The 13,802-nt window shown below is 37.1% G+C and overlaps 1 protein-coding gene across 3 annotated transcripts in view; it reads left to right on the forward strand.

Moving 5' to 3' along the window:
- Positions 1–13,802, forward strand: part of LOC101861516 (protein NDRG3) — a 46,996-nt gene that overhangs the window by 14,790 nt on the left and 18,404 nt on the right. For 2 of the 3 annotated variants that reach the window (XM_005101511.3, XM_005101512.3), the window contains exons 2-10: positions 140–276; positions 888–987; positions 1,947–2,067; positions 3,952–3,990; positions 8,972–9,034; positions 9,972–10,032; positions 10,791–10,877; positions 12,624–12,701; positions 13,684–13,784. In XM_005101511.3, the coding sequence (XP_005101568.1) occupies positions 181–276; positions 888–987; positions 1,947–2,067; positions 3,952–3,990; positions 8,972–9,034; positions 9,972–10,032; positions 10,791–10,877; positions 12,624–12,701; positions 13,684–13,784 (746 nt within the window). In that variant the 5' untranslated portion in view covers positions 140–180. The remainder of the gene's footprint in view (positions 1–139; positions 277–887; positions 988–1,946; positions 2,068–3,951; positions 3,991–8,971; positions 9,035–9,971; positions 10,033–10,790; positions 10,878–12,623; positions 12,702–13,683; positions 13,785–13,802) is intronic. The other variant, XM_005101513.3, reaches the window with a different exon arrangement.

The following is a 13,802-nucleotide window of genomic DNA, read 5'->3' on the forward strand; positions in this document are numbered from 1 at the left end:
ACATAAGGGTTGTAGGTTACTGTGCACTATATTTTAAACTCGCATTTCTTGTTCTTATTGTAATTTCTTTCAAATTTAAATATAGAAAGCAGATGTTTGTTATGAATCTCATTCAATATAATTTCTCTTTTCTATTCAGGAACGGTTCTTAGAAGATTTTTTTTGAAGTCCTGATCTATCATGGAAAAAATTGCTGATATTGAACTGACTAGCATTGATACAATGGACCCCAAGCCAAGGTCGTTTGCTAACAATGCAAATGCTATCCTTATTCAGGTAATGGACTTTTTGTGAATGAAGCAATTAATATACTAAGACTAAACTAGACATTTATTTTTCTCCAAGAATCCATGTTTGTGTGTATGGACTGTTTGAAGGTGCTGCTAGTTGATCCTACTCTTATACTTATACTGTCTTCTTGTGCTTTCTTTCTATTTAGCTGTTAAGTTTTACCTCTCCCTTAATGGCGAGTTTTGCGTTAATGTACTTCGATTTTTTAAAAATCCTGGACACATTGTGCCAACATATTGCTAGTATGGAATTGGAGTTTAACGATCTCAGAGTTTCATTGTATGGTTTTGGTTTGACACTCCTATAAATCCTAGAGATAAAAGTGGGGAATATTAGGGCACCACTGGTAGGTTTTTACTTTCGTTCTATCATGCTCTTTTTAGTATTGTCTAAATACTAAATATTAAATTACCGTTATTGTGTTTATGTGCTTCTCTTTTCTAAAAAATCAGAATTTACATACATATATTGCTTTTTAAATATAACTCTTACAGAGTTTCAAATTGTGGAGCTGTGGGAGAGGGTAATTTATTTCAAGTGTCTGAATTGATGTTTGGTTGCTGATCTTAAGAATGTTGCTTGATGTCTGCCTGTAGGAAGATGACGTGGAGACACCCTATGGCAACATCCATGTTGCTATCCAAGGTGACCGCTCCAAGCAGCCTATTCTGACTTTCCATGACATTGGTCTCAATCGTAAGTCTAATAGTCTAAGAAAGGTCTTTGACATGTAATCAATTTTTAAAATAGAAATACTTTGTTAAATCAGGATGCAGGTTTTGGACCAGCTTTGCATCCAGAGATGTGTGATTTTGGGTCAACTTTGAAAGTCTGCCTTTTTCCCCTTTAGATATTTTTAGTCTGTTTTCACAATCTTCACATTCAACATTTGGACGTTGCCTTAGATCTTACTTAATTTGCTTGGATATTCCTAAACTTGCCAGGAACCCTACAAAAATGGTATATGAGACCCCCCCAAAAAAAGTTTTTAAGTTGACAGTGAAGAAATGCAGAAACAAAACAAGATAAGGTTACAACCCAACTATTATGCAGCTAAAAACACATCACAACACAATTTAAGCCTACAGTCCAGACACTGTGAAAAAATAGTTCCAGTCACTGAATAGTCCTTTTTGTATGGTGCTCCTCGACTTGCCTTCACAAATCGCCACAGAAAGTTACAAAAAATGACACTACAGTCAAAATAAAAATGGCTTAGCAATGTCAAACAAAAGTTGTTCCCTGTAATACCTTCATTTGTGCTGCCACAATGGTCGCGAAATGCTGTCGGACGTATATGTCTGATGCTTCTCCCAACAGAGCTGAAGGCTATCGCCCGGACGTATTTGTCTGATACCTCCTGAATGAGTTGATAAGGCTTAGGAATATGTTTTGGAAATTCAAGAGACCACAGTGTTTTAAATAAGCAAAACAATGAAACCATTATTTTGTTATATTTCTTGGGATGTGATGAGGGGATGATATCTGTTATATGTCTCCTAATGTTATAGATCTGGTACTTTTGAATGAAGATTCCCAAGTTGCCTTCAGTATTTATTGTTTTCTTTTTTAGCATAAAGCCATTTCTTATCAAATGTATGGTCTTGTTATCAATTGGTTCTCAGAGGAATTTTTTTTTCTTTTTTGTTTTTCAGACATCACATGCTTTCAAGGTTTTTTCAGCTATGCTGACATGCAGCCTATCCTTCGCAACTTTTGTGTCTACCACGTGAATGCACCAGGGCAAGACGAGGGTGCCTTGCATCTCAAGCCTGAGTATGAAAACCTGTTTATGTGGAAGAAAATCTCAAATGAGAAGAGTCACTTTTTGTCTCCCTTCTCCCTTCCAGCGTTGTTCTTTCCCCCTAACATCATAATAACAGAAGAAATACATGATAGGTGATTGCATTATTGGCTGGCTGTCAAGTTCTATGCTGAAGGAGCAGTAAAATCCAAGTAAATAGTGAAATGAATCTTTTATGAGAATCACCTTGCTCACTGCAGACTTCTCTCTACCTTTACTGAAATGGAGTCTGCTGTAATGGCGGTGTAAGAGGTCGTTAACTCAAGAGTACATCTAGCACTACCTTACCCGTTAACCTGAATCCCCCTAAAGCACCAGCTTTATTTATACGAGACCTCACTCACCCAGTAAAATCCTTGCATCAGCCAATTCACTGCTTTCTTCTAAAGTAAAAATACTTTTAGCAATTCATTAAAAAAACAACAACAACAGACCTTAGTTATATTGAGTAATGTCCGTGTTAAGGTTTTAGAAGTTTCAAAGATGTATGAATATGTAAAGAACTTTGGAGAGTGAACAGTGAGCATTTAACCTTGGTGAGATCGCATATCACCTGGAAAGATCTCTTACAAACTGTCATGTAATTTGAAAGTGTGGTTTGGTTTTGCTGTATATTAGGGAGATTGAGGTTATTATTCTTTGTAATGACATTGGTCCTGGGCTGCATGCTGTCGCTGGGATTATACAACTTATCTGTATAGCTTTTATTCTATGTTGCATCTTGAATACCTGTAAGAGTGGGATTGTGTAAAAGTAAAACTTCAGTTAACTTAAGTTCTTTTCAAACTTTTGACTGCCTTCTGTTTTATTTTGAGATCTTACTTTTGTAGATTCTTAATATTTAGTCTATAGAAATGATTTGTCTATTTCTAAGTGCCTGCATGTTTTATGTGCGTTTTTTTTATTTATTTCATAAACGGTTATGTGTTAGCACTTTTCATTATGACCTTGGAAAGTATTTGCTTTAGAATTGTGTATGACTTATTCTAATGAGCTGGGCAAGTCATGCATGGGTTCCATAGCTTACGCATGAATTTTTGCCATATTTCTGTAATGTGTATGTGTGTTTTGTTTGATCTTTTTTCATTTTCAGGATTGCTCACTTTATTTGCTAAGCCATTAAGATATTCATAGTGTCATGCAAAGTAAGCCCCAGAATGAATATTTCCATGATTCAAGTGTGGATTGGGCTACTGAATTGTATTTTTCAATTCGGATGAATTTCCATTCTTTGAGTGACGAGAAAACGCTATTTGCGATTGTCTTGGACATTCGGGGAGGCAAGAGTTTTGTTTTCAGTCGACCGCAGTTTACTTGACTGTCCATTCTGTGTACACCATGCTGTTTTAAGGTGATTATATTAAGTAATTGAGTTGCCAACCAGCTTTATTTACAACGATACTGTCAAATAAAGTGGAAGAGTAACTGGTTTAACTGGTTTTTGATGGGTAGTGGCCATGGTCTCTAAAGTATGCCTTGCCAATCTTTGTCGAAATTCATATCACTTTAAAAATCACTGCTGCAGACCTAAACATTCAGTTTTATGTGTCGGAGAAAGTTTTTTAAATCTCCTTTTTATGTGAAGTTAAGTTGCAGATATTGAAATATCTCTGCAGTGATAGTTCACAGCATAGGACCTGGTGAATTATTATAACGGAGATTGTTTAGGAAAATGAGTTTTGCAAGACTGACCTGCGATGCTTCCGATTCTGATGAGGCTGAGGTCTTAAAAAAAAGGAGAAAAAAGCAGCTTTGCATGACATTAAGATTGCCACTTTTAAGTGAGCAGGTTTGGCTATAGTGGTCTGTGAATGCTCTATGATGTTTTCTCTCTCACTTCCTCCCCAACACAACAGGCATGATGCACTGGGTAACCCCGATTCTCTGGGGAGCAGGTAGGTTTTCACAAACTGACAGCTTAATCATTCACTTAATTCTCACTCTCCATTTCTCTTGGGCTTCACACATCTTAACTCTTGCTTTTGTTCTTTTTTTTTTTTTTTTTTTTGATTGCCTTCATTTGTTTGTTTTCCTTTTTTGGGGGTCTTTTTTTCTGAAGTATTAAACAATTTCAACTCCTTACTTGGAAGCCTCGCCCCTCTTTCAGGTTTGTGTATTTTCCTCATGTTTATGTTTTCACTTGTTGATTAATGTCTTGCCTCTGTGTACATAATATGTAGAAAATTTAGCAGCATCCTAGCACTTTTCGCCAATGTTATATCCGATACTCAGGTTTTCATAATATTTTAGTGGAAATTGTTTTTTTTTCTGAGTATGAGTTTTCAAATTGATGCAGAAGTTTTGAGGAATAAATAAGTATATATAGTTAATATCATGATTCATAAACTGGTGAAAATTTTAATGAGGGATCTGTTTAGCTGGGTCGCACTTTGATGATGGATACGAGGCAGGTCATTAAAAGAAATAATAAAGAAATCTCATGTAGCTGGTTTTTTAGTGACTGCCGTGTGAGGTTTTGATAACCATGGATGTTGATAGAGAGTCCAATGAATGAAATCTGAGTATCCATGTAAACTCTCAAGTGCCCTCACACTTGCCTTTCTTTGAATTCACTCAAATCGCTTCTATAATTTATTGCAGATCTGAAGTTTTTTTTAGGGATATTGCATATTTATTCATACAAGCTGTTCCCTTAATTCTTTACAAAATCTTACTTATTTCTGTAGTTTTGCTTCTCTTGGGATAATCAAATTCAATCCCTTTGCACCCGAATATCCTTCCCCTCGAGGCAGTGCCTCTGACTGTAGTTTGTTTAGGCCATTCCCAAAGGGGGGACATTTCTTGTTAAAGCACAGTAGAATTGTAAATGGGCTGACTCATGTCAGGCTCATAACTGTGCCTGATCTACAACAGGGAACTGCTGCTTTTTCTTTCCTAATCCTTACTATTGTCATTTTCCTCTACTTTTTTTGTATGTTTGTCACTCTCTTGTGACCTGCTATTTCCAGGGTGCCTTGATAGTTGAAGCAGTCCTTGAGCTGTTGAAGTTATTGAGGTGAGCAGAGTAAGTCTGATTCCCAGTAAAGACTTCTCTGTTGACACTTGGCGCTCATATGACTTTATGCAGTTGCGAGCGCCGTAAAACCCTCTACTATAATTTTTTTTCAACCAAAAAAACCCTGAATAGCCTTGACTAATTGAACAGAAAACTGTTAAAAGTCTGAACATGTTTTTGGGACTGATGAGTAATCGTGTTCTGTTTTTGTGACCTTTATAGTTCCTTCTTGGCTTGCTTTTCTTCCTCTGCTTTGTGCAAGTAGGAGATAAAACATTTTTGTATTCTGTTCTTAAGGATCTGATTATTTGCCTTTTTTTGTCTCCTTATTCAACAGTTTTACATTTTGTATATTTGTGTGTTGTTGATTAGAGGGTGTGGTTGTTCTTATATGTCACATTCACTCAAGCCTTGGTGGTGGAAATATCTAGCACTCTAGATGCATGTTTCTTTGTACGTTTGGTTAGAATGCTGACAAAATTCAGCTTGATCTGTTGTTATTATGGAATGATAATCGTATAATGAAATCTAATACTTAAGAACTCGAGTTCCCCTAAGGTTCTTTGATGAAATACATGAAACTTTCTAATTGTAGATTTGATTTAAAAAGGAAGAATGAAATGGTTTATAGCATTTTCCTACCTTAGCTAATTTTCATATACTAAAATGTATCATAGAATAGTGGCTGAGACTCTTTTCAAGTTTTAGTAATTAGAGAATGATGGAATAAATTGTTACATCATTTAAATACATGGTGTTAAATTGCCAGATGTCATCTCTAAACATTTGATTAATAACATTCCTTTGAAATTTGTCAGTTTTTGCTTCACAGACAAACTTGATGTACTAATTTTTATTTTTTAAATCTTCAATGATGGTCCACTGAAAACATCTGATATGAGTAGTCTTTTGAATAAAATGCATAGGTGTAAACATACATTTATTAGTTCTGGTATTCGTAAATAGTTATTAAGTTTGTGTTCATCAGCTGTTCAAGTATACAAATGACATGTTTGCTTTGTTGATAAGGCATGGGGTCAGCCTTTATTTTCTAAATTAGATGAAGAAGACTAAGATTTTGAGGATTTCAAAATACTCAAAGAGATGTCATGTAAATAGAAACCAAAGAGTATGAAAAAGTGAGATGATGGAAGACATGTTTATCCAAAGCGTGTTGTTTTCTGAAGATTTATTTGCTGTTTCAGCAGGTCATTGAGAGTCTTATATGTTGTGCTTTTGACACAGCTTCTTTGAGGTTCCTGTGGACTGCTAGCTTGCTCCCCGATGCTTGCATTGTTTGGAACACTTAACTGACCAGGGCACTATGTGTTCACCTGTGAACTGACATGACATAATAGAAGAGAATGATTTTGTTCATAAAGGATTTTTTAGAAGTCAAGTGATTTTTTTCTTTGAAAGAGTAAAAGACTTAATTGTACTCTGACTTTTAACCTTTTTCGTGTGTGGGAATATATACCGGTACTCTAGTTATAAGTGAGAACAATTTGAATATTCATTTAATTTAATAACGTACTGTGTAAACCAGGCTCTGACTAGTGTGCATAGATGTTGATTTATATGAGCAATATTTTTCCTTAATGACAAAATATATTCTCATTATCTGGTAAGCTGAATGATGTAAAGCAACCGTCAAAATCAGCAAGTGATCAACAGTTTGTTGTTTTGAAGAAGGGAAGTTTCCCAGCGACCAGTTCTATTTGTCCAAACTTTGCAAAACTGTCTCACTTTCAAGCTGTTGAGTGAGGGAAAATTCAGTGGCAAATTTGATGTGGTAACTCAAAATACCATTTTCTTTTTCTGTGATCCATATATGTCCAGTCGCTTTCTTGTGAGTAAATAGCACAGATATCAGGAAGTGAAGATATTGACTTCCTAACAATTGCTTCCGTTGCTAATGTATCTGGATCTGGATTCGAAATTAAAATAAATTCCATAGTAAAAACCCTCCAAAACAGCATAGACAGCTCGTTATAGGTTGACGACTTTTTGATATGCTACCGTTCGAAAAATCCTCTTTTGAGATCTATGGAAAGGCACAAATTCGAAAAGTGGGCCAACAATAACGGTTTCAAGTTCTCCCCGTCAAAGACGGGTGCAGTACACTTCTGCCGAACAGGCAGACGTGTGCTGCAGCCGGATTTGACACTATACGGGGAAAGGATTCCTGTCCAGGACCAAGCTCGTTTCCTCCGCGTCGTTTTAAACAAAAAATTCGCATTCATACCACACATCAAAGACCTTCGTGTGAGGTGCCAGAAAGCGCTAAACACTTTGAAAATTCTATCGCATCCGGAGTGGGGCGGGGACTCAAAACACCTTCTCCACTTGTACATCTTCCTTGTCAGGTCCAGGCTTGACTACGACTGTCAAGTCTACGGATTTACAAAACCACACATCTTAAAAATGCTAGACCCAATACAAAACCAAGGACTCCGCCTCGCTCTGGGGGCTTTCCGCACTTCTCCGGTGGAGAGCCTCCAGGCCGAGGCCAACATACCACCACTCTCACTCAGACGCGCACAACTTTCACTACAATACGCAGTTAAACAGAGCTCAACACCGGAAAATCCAGCGCACGACTGCATTTTTAAAACAAACCCAGAAACCATAAACAAATTCCAAAACAACGAAAAACTCATCAAACCCTTCGGCCTCAGAATCCTTGAGGACCTCAAAAACTTACACTTTTCCAAACAAGACATCCAACAAATTCTTTTCCCCGACCTCCCTCCGTGGCACCTCACCAAGACAAAAGCAGATTTACAGCTGACCACACACAACAAAGAAAGCACACACACCAAAACTTTTTAAGCAGAATACAAAAAACTAATAGATAAATACCCCGGTGCGGAGCTCATCTTCACAGATGGCTCCAAAAAAGACAATGAAGTGGGCACCGCAGCTCTATCTTCCAACAGTACACACCAGAGGAGACTCCATCCTGAAGCCTCCATTTTCTCTGCGGAGGCCACTGCCATTGACATGGCACTGGACTCTGTAGAAAACTCTCCTAACAAATCTTTCCTTTTCCTTTCTGACTCTCTGTCTTGCATCACCTCACTCACAAACTACACACTCTTACATCCAAAAATAGTTAGGCTACAACAGAAAATCCATACACTATCCAAAACAGGAAAAAACATCATGTTCGCATGGATACTTAGCCATGTGGGCATCTGAGGAAACGAGCAGGTAGACGAACTGGCGAAGAAAGCTTCATCCCTTTTGCTGGGATCAACGACAAACACTCTCCCACAGACTGACTTTAGAAATAAAGTAAAAAAGTACACCTCCAGTCTGTGGGAGATCCACTGGGAAAAACAGAAAAACAATAAACTTTTTGTTATAAAACCCAAACTAGAACAGCGAAATCCTTCGGACCTTTCCAGTAGAAACGAAGTCATTCTTACTTGATTGCGCATCAGACACACAGCCCTGCCCCACAAATACCTCCTACAGGGAGATGAGAAGCCGTTCTGTGTCGGATGCGACACAGATTTTACCATTAGACACATCTTAACCGAATGTTAGACTTTGGAGAGATCCGAAGGAAATATTATAAATGCAAGAAATTGCAAGACATTTTTTCTGTCGTTGGTCCCAGCAAAATTTTGAATTTTATGAAGGCCATTGGCCTTTATGGCAAATTGTAAAGTGAAACAATATTGTTAAATCCAAACAAATGAAACAGAACACATTACAAAACAAATTCCAGTAGTGTATCAAGATTTTGAGCCAACACTAACATTCCTGACTGTTCCAAATACCTTTTGCAGAAAGGACTCTTATTTGAAGCAGCACTTACGTTTATTGAAACTTGTTGGTTTCCTCTCCATTAGGTTCGTTTTTCCCACCATGGACCAGCTTGCGGAGGCAGTTCATCATGTCGTGGAACATTATGGGTAAGGCAGAGCTAGTTTTTGTTTGTGGTTTCTCTGTACCCTGACACTACTCAGATAGATTCTCCAGTTGACTATTGAAAGAAAAGTTCGATCAAATTATGTGTTTCTTCAATGTGTTCATTCCAGTAATTGATTTTCAGGGTGGATCGAAGTTGTTTCTATTATTAATTTATTGTGGGGGAAGTTTTTTTGTAGTTTGTCTTGCTGTCACATAGCAGGTGCCAGAAAACCTTAAACTGTGTAAAAATTCTGTCTCATCCGGAGTGGGGCAGGGACTCATAACACTCTCCACCCTTAATGTCCTTGTCTGATCCAGGCTTAATTACGGCTGTCTAGTCTTTGGATCGGCAATAGCCCACATCCTAAAAATGCTAGACCCAGTGCAAAAACCAAGCACTCCACCTCACCCTGGGGCTTTCCGCACTTCTCCAGTGGAGAACCTCCAGGCCGAGGTAAACATACAATCATTAACCAGGGATGCCACTTTTCCGCTTTTTTCCGGATTTCCGTTATTTTGATCCTGATCCGCTATTCCGTTATTGAGATCGAGATAGAATCTATAGTTAAAAGAAAACAACAACCCACACACACACACAACAAAACATTCTGTCATCTTAAGTACATCTAATCAATTTTTAAAAAATATTTGTCTTTTCTTTCTATCTACACCCCTTCTCCTCTATGTACACTCTTTGGGTTTCAAATTGATATTCATATGATTGTTAGCGAGACCGTGGCGCGTGGATTTTCAGCTATTTTTAAAAAAGTTGAGTGGCTTCCCTGTAAACAGGTTGCATTTGTAGTTACTTGAAGTCTCAATAGAGGTACAGGCATAATGTATCTATGCAGGAAACTTTTTTTCCATTGTTCTTTTGAAATGACATAAGCTTGGAAACATTTTCTCATCTAGTCTGATCAAACCTTGCTAACTCCTCAGGATGAAGACCTTCATTGGTTTTGGTGTCGGTTCTGGAGCTAACATTTTGGCTCGCTATGAGGTATGTTTATGTTTATGTACGTCTCTTTTGAATGCCTTTACTACATCAACAATCAAATTTACATCTTTTTATAGCCAAGTCTTTTGAAAAATCAGAGTTTCTGGTTTCTTCCCTAGTTGTCAAAGGAAAATTTATGTACTTCTTTATAAATGGTACATGCAGTGGATTTTGCTGAGGGTATTGAATGTCAATATAGTTTCGTGCTCAGATTTTATTACTTTTTTGTCTTGACATTGGTATTTTTCAAGAGATTGTTCAAAGTTACAACTATAAAAATATTATTGTTTTATACCCAAGCCACTTCTAACTTAAATGACCGATGTTTTGTTGTATTTTTTATCAGTGGGAGCAATGGGACTTGACAATGCTGTGCCTCTTTCCATCTTTACTGTTTCTTTCTATCTGGAACTTGGTCCAAATGAATTTTTGACTCAAGATGCCGATATTTGTTCAGGGAATACATTTTCACATGCAAAGCAGGAAATAAGAAAAATTATGCTATGAAAAATGTTACAGATGATTGGAAATGAAAGCTTTCTTTGCCTTTGGTAAAGTCATAGTAAAGGATGTGCAGGTGGTTGAAGGGGGCAACTGGCAGGTTGTAGTTTTCTTTCCCTCTGTTGTTTCCGTCTATCCTTCGTTTTCCTTACACTAAGCGGCAGTTATCGTTTCAATGTGTTTCTGTCTATTCAAATAAATATTTAACTAGCATGTTGGTAAAAAGACGTGAAAAGCATATCTTGTGTTTTTGTGTGCAGTTGAATCATCATGAGCGAGTGGATTCTCTAATCCTAGTGAACCCAACCTGTAGCAAGAGTGGCTGGATTGAGTGGGGATACCAGAAGGTGAGTTTTACTCTCATTGGAATGTGTGGGATTAAGCATTGCTTGCTGGCCTTGTCACATATTTTGATGGTTTATGCTCTAATCCAGTAAAATTAGAAAAATTTTTAACAGGCCTATTCGAAATTTAAATGATGAGAAAAGAAACAAACATCAGCAGACCTGCCACTCATCCAGATCCAATTTTTTGCCTCAAATCTCAAACATCCAGATTTTCCTGATTTCGATTGCATGTATCCCTATGTTTGTGTGCCGACTGTTGCGGTGGATTTTTCTTACAACTTACTCTGCCTTCTTCTCTGTCGCGGGAAGCACCTTTTAAACTTTTTGTCAACAAGAAACTCGGAGAACTACTTTCCGAAATATCGATGCTGAATTTTGGTAGTTGACTCGATCCATGTTGTGTTGGATCATTGCTCGCAAGTGTTATTTCAACTATAATGGAAGTAGCATCGATTTGGCATTCCGACTTTGGGACATTCTCAAGATCTACTTTTGCTTTTGTTTCCTCTCAGAATTCTCAGATGATGGCCTGATAAGTGTTTCTATTGCGACACACAAATGATCAATACTATTCATAGTTCTGCTGTTTCTTTCAAAACAAGCTTTGTCCAGGTTCTGGATAGTCAGGCCCTTCATCTAGACTCGTCATTAAAATTATTTCAATTGTACTTTCACTCCACGTGACTTCGGCATGTGAGTTTCGCCAATGTCAGGGACCGGCCGTCAAGGGGGTCAACTTAAGTTCAGGCACATAAAGCGTCTTTTGAGACTAAGTTTGGAGGTCTTTCTTATGTTTCATTCCATAGTTTTCATTCCCAATGCCTCAAGTTGATAAATGAAAGTTAGGGCAATGTGATGTAAAAAAATGTTTTCATCTTGATGACTTTTTCCAGTCTGAGGTAAGCTGTTTGCATAGCTATTTACAAAACACGTAAGATTAACTTTTTTGATCCAGACCCAGTTCGTCTTATCCACTCTTTGCTCAATTTTATTTCGTTTCAATCCACAATATATTTCTGACTCAATATAACATATAACTTATATTTCGATGCTTAGTTTTCTATATGCATAATTTTCTTTAGACGCCATCTTCTTATGCTTAGGATTTTTATCCTTATTCCTTGGGTAAAATAAGTCTGGTATCAGGCATCATCTAACAATGTCTTCAATCTGTGGCATGCATGGTCTGTCTCAACCACAGGAAGCCCTGTGGTAGTTATACAAAGACTTCTGCCTTCTGCTACTGATATAGAGTACACATTTATTCGCCAGCAATGGGACTACAAGCCAAAGACAAACAGAGATTTTCAGTATGCAATGAAGAGGTCTTTGTGTAAACTCTGTTTTTCTCAGATGTGAATAGTTCAATATCTAAACAGTAAAAGACATTTTCTGAAAAAGCAGCTGTCTCTGAAAATGCAGGTAATTTAGGTAATATTTCAATTTGGAATTTGAGCAAGTCATCATGTTGTGCCACTTGTATATCACTGATTTGACAGTGTTTATTGACGAACATGGTTTTTTTTAAAGGACAGAATCATGTATCATCATGTTATTTGCCATTGTACCGAGAAAAATTGGTTACTCTTTTTTCCAGGGACTATATTGTTTTTGTTCTTTCCCCTGTTGTCCTTACCTGAAGTGCCTGAAAGCTGACACCAGACTGACTGTGCATTCTTTTACTTTCCCTAAATTTTGTACTTGTGTAGGAGATTGCTGTCATTTGGTTGCTTTTCTCTTTTACAGATGAACTCCTGGTATCTGTTCAGTGGTCAGTTGACCAATTTCACAGAGGAATACCTGCTCTGGCACTGGTTTGGCAAGGTAGTGTACATATGTTTTGATCCTTGCCTTATGTGGTATTCATTTTATGAGTCTCTAAGAATTTCTCACTTATGGTTTTGTGCCTTTTTTTTTTTTAAAGAATAATTTGGGTTGTTCTGTTATCTATCTTGCTTCTCTGATATTGTTTTCTTATTTGAAGGCAGAAAAAAAATTCTACCAAAAATTTTTGACAACTTTTATGTTTAAATTTCTGACGTCAAATAACAGTTCAGTTGTGCTTAAATTAAGACTGAATTCAAAAGATACATCCAAAGAGGACCCTTTTGTAATCTTATATTAGATTTATAAGTGTTCCTAGATAGCCTTGGGCCAATAAAATGCTGTTTCACTGTTGGTGTTCAATGGGTTGCTTTTGGGTGCTCTGTAGACTAAATCATGCTATATTCTGATTTGTAGTGTTTAAAATAGGGGGCATGTGACATTATCATCAACATGACATTGTTTCCAAGGTTTTAGAATGTAGAAAGTGTCTTATGCACACCATCTGACTTCCAAACAATCAATGGCCCCACTGACTTTAATTTAGCATGTTAAAAAGTTATGTTTCATTTTGTGTCAGATTTATTGTTTCATTTTCTCTGCTGGCATCTTGAGTGTGCCACTGGTAGCCCTTACCCTTCTGTTGTTTCTGTCTGTATGTCATACTTTTTCCTAGCATTAAATTGTACTAAGCCTAGAGTTGGGAATTGAAAAAAAAATGCAGATTTTTAATTTGTGGTATTGGTTGCATGTGCTCAAGAAATATTTTGTCGAAATTCCAATTCTAAATGTTGAAAAAAATTAGGAAAAAAATACCTAATACAGGTAACATAAAAGAATAATAAAAGTTTTTTCTCTTCTGTAGAATTTTGCTGTCTGGGCTTTGTACATTTTAACAGCTTGCCGACACTATGTTTTCTCAACACAAAATAAAAAACAAAAAGGAAAAAGCTTCATTCTCTGTCTGCTATTGGCTTTGTAGAAAACCCGCTGGACCAACCATGATTTGATCCACACATACAAAGAGTACATCAAGACAATCAACCCTCAGAACCTGGCTCTCTTCATAGAGACCTTCCTCAAGTGAGTTCTTTTTCTATG

Source organism: Aplysia californica, unplaced genomic scaffold (assembly GCF_000002075.1).
Source record: "Aplysia californica isolate F4 #8 unplaced genomic scaffold, AplCal3.0 scaffold00286, whole genome shotgun sequence".
NCBI lineage: Eukaryota > Metazoa > Mollusca > Gastropoda > Aplysiida > Aplysiidae > Aplysia > Aplysia californica.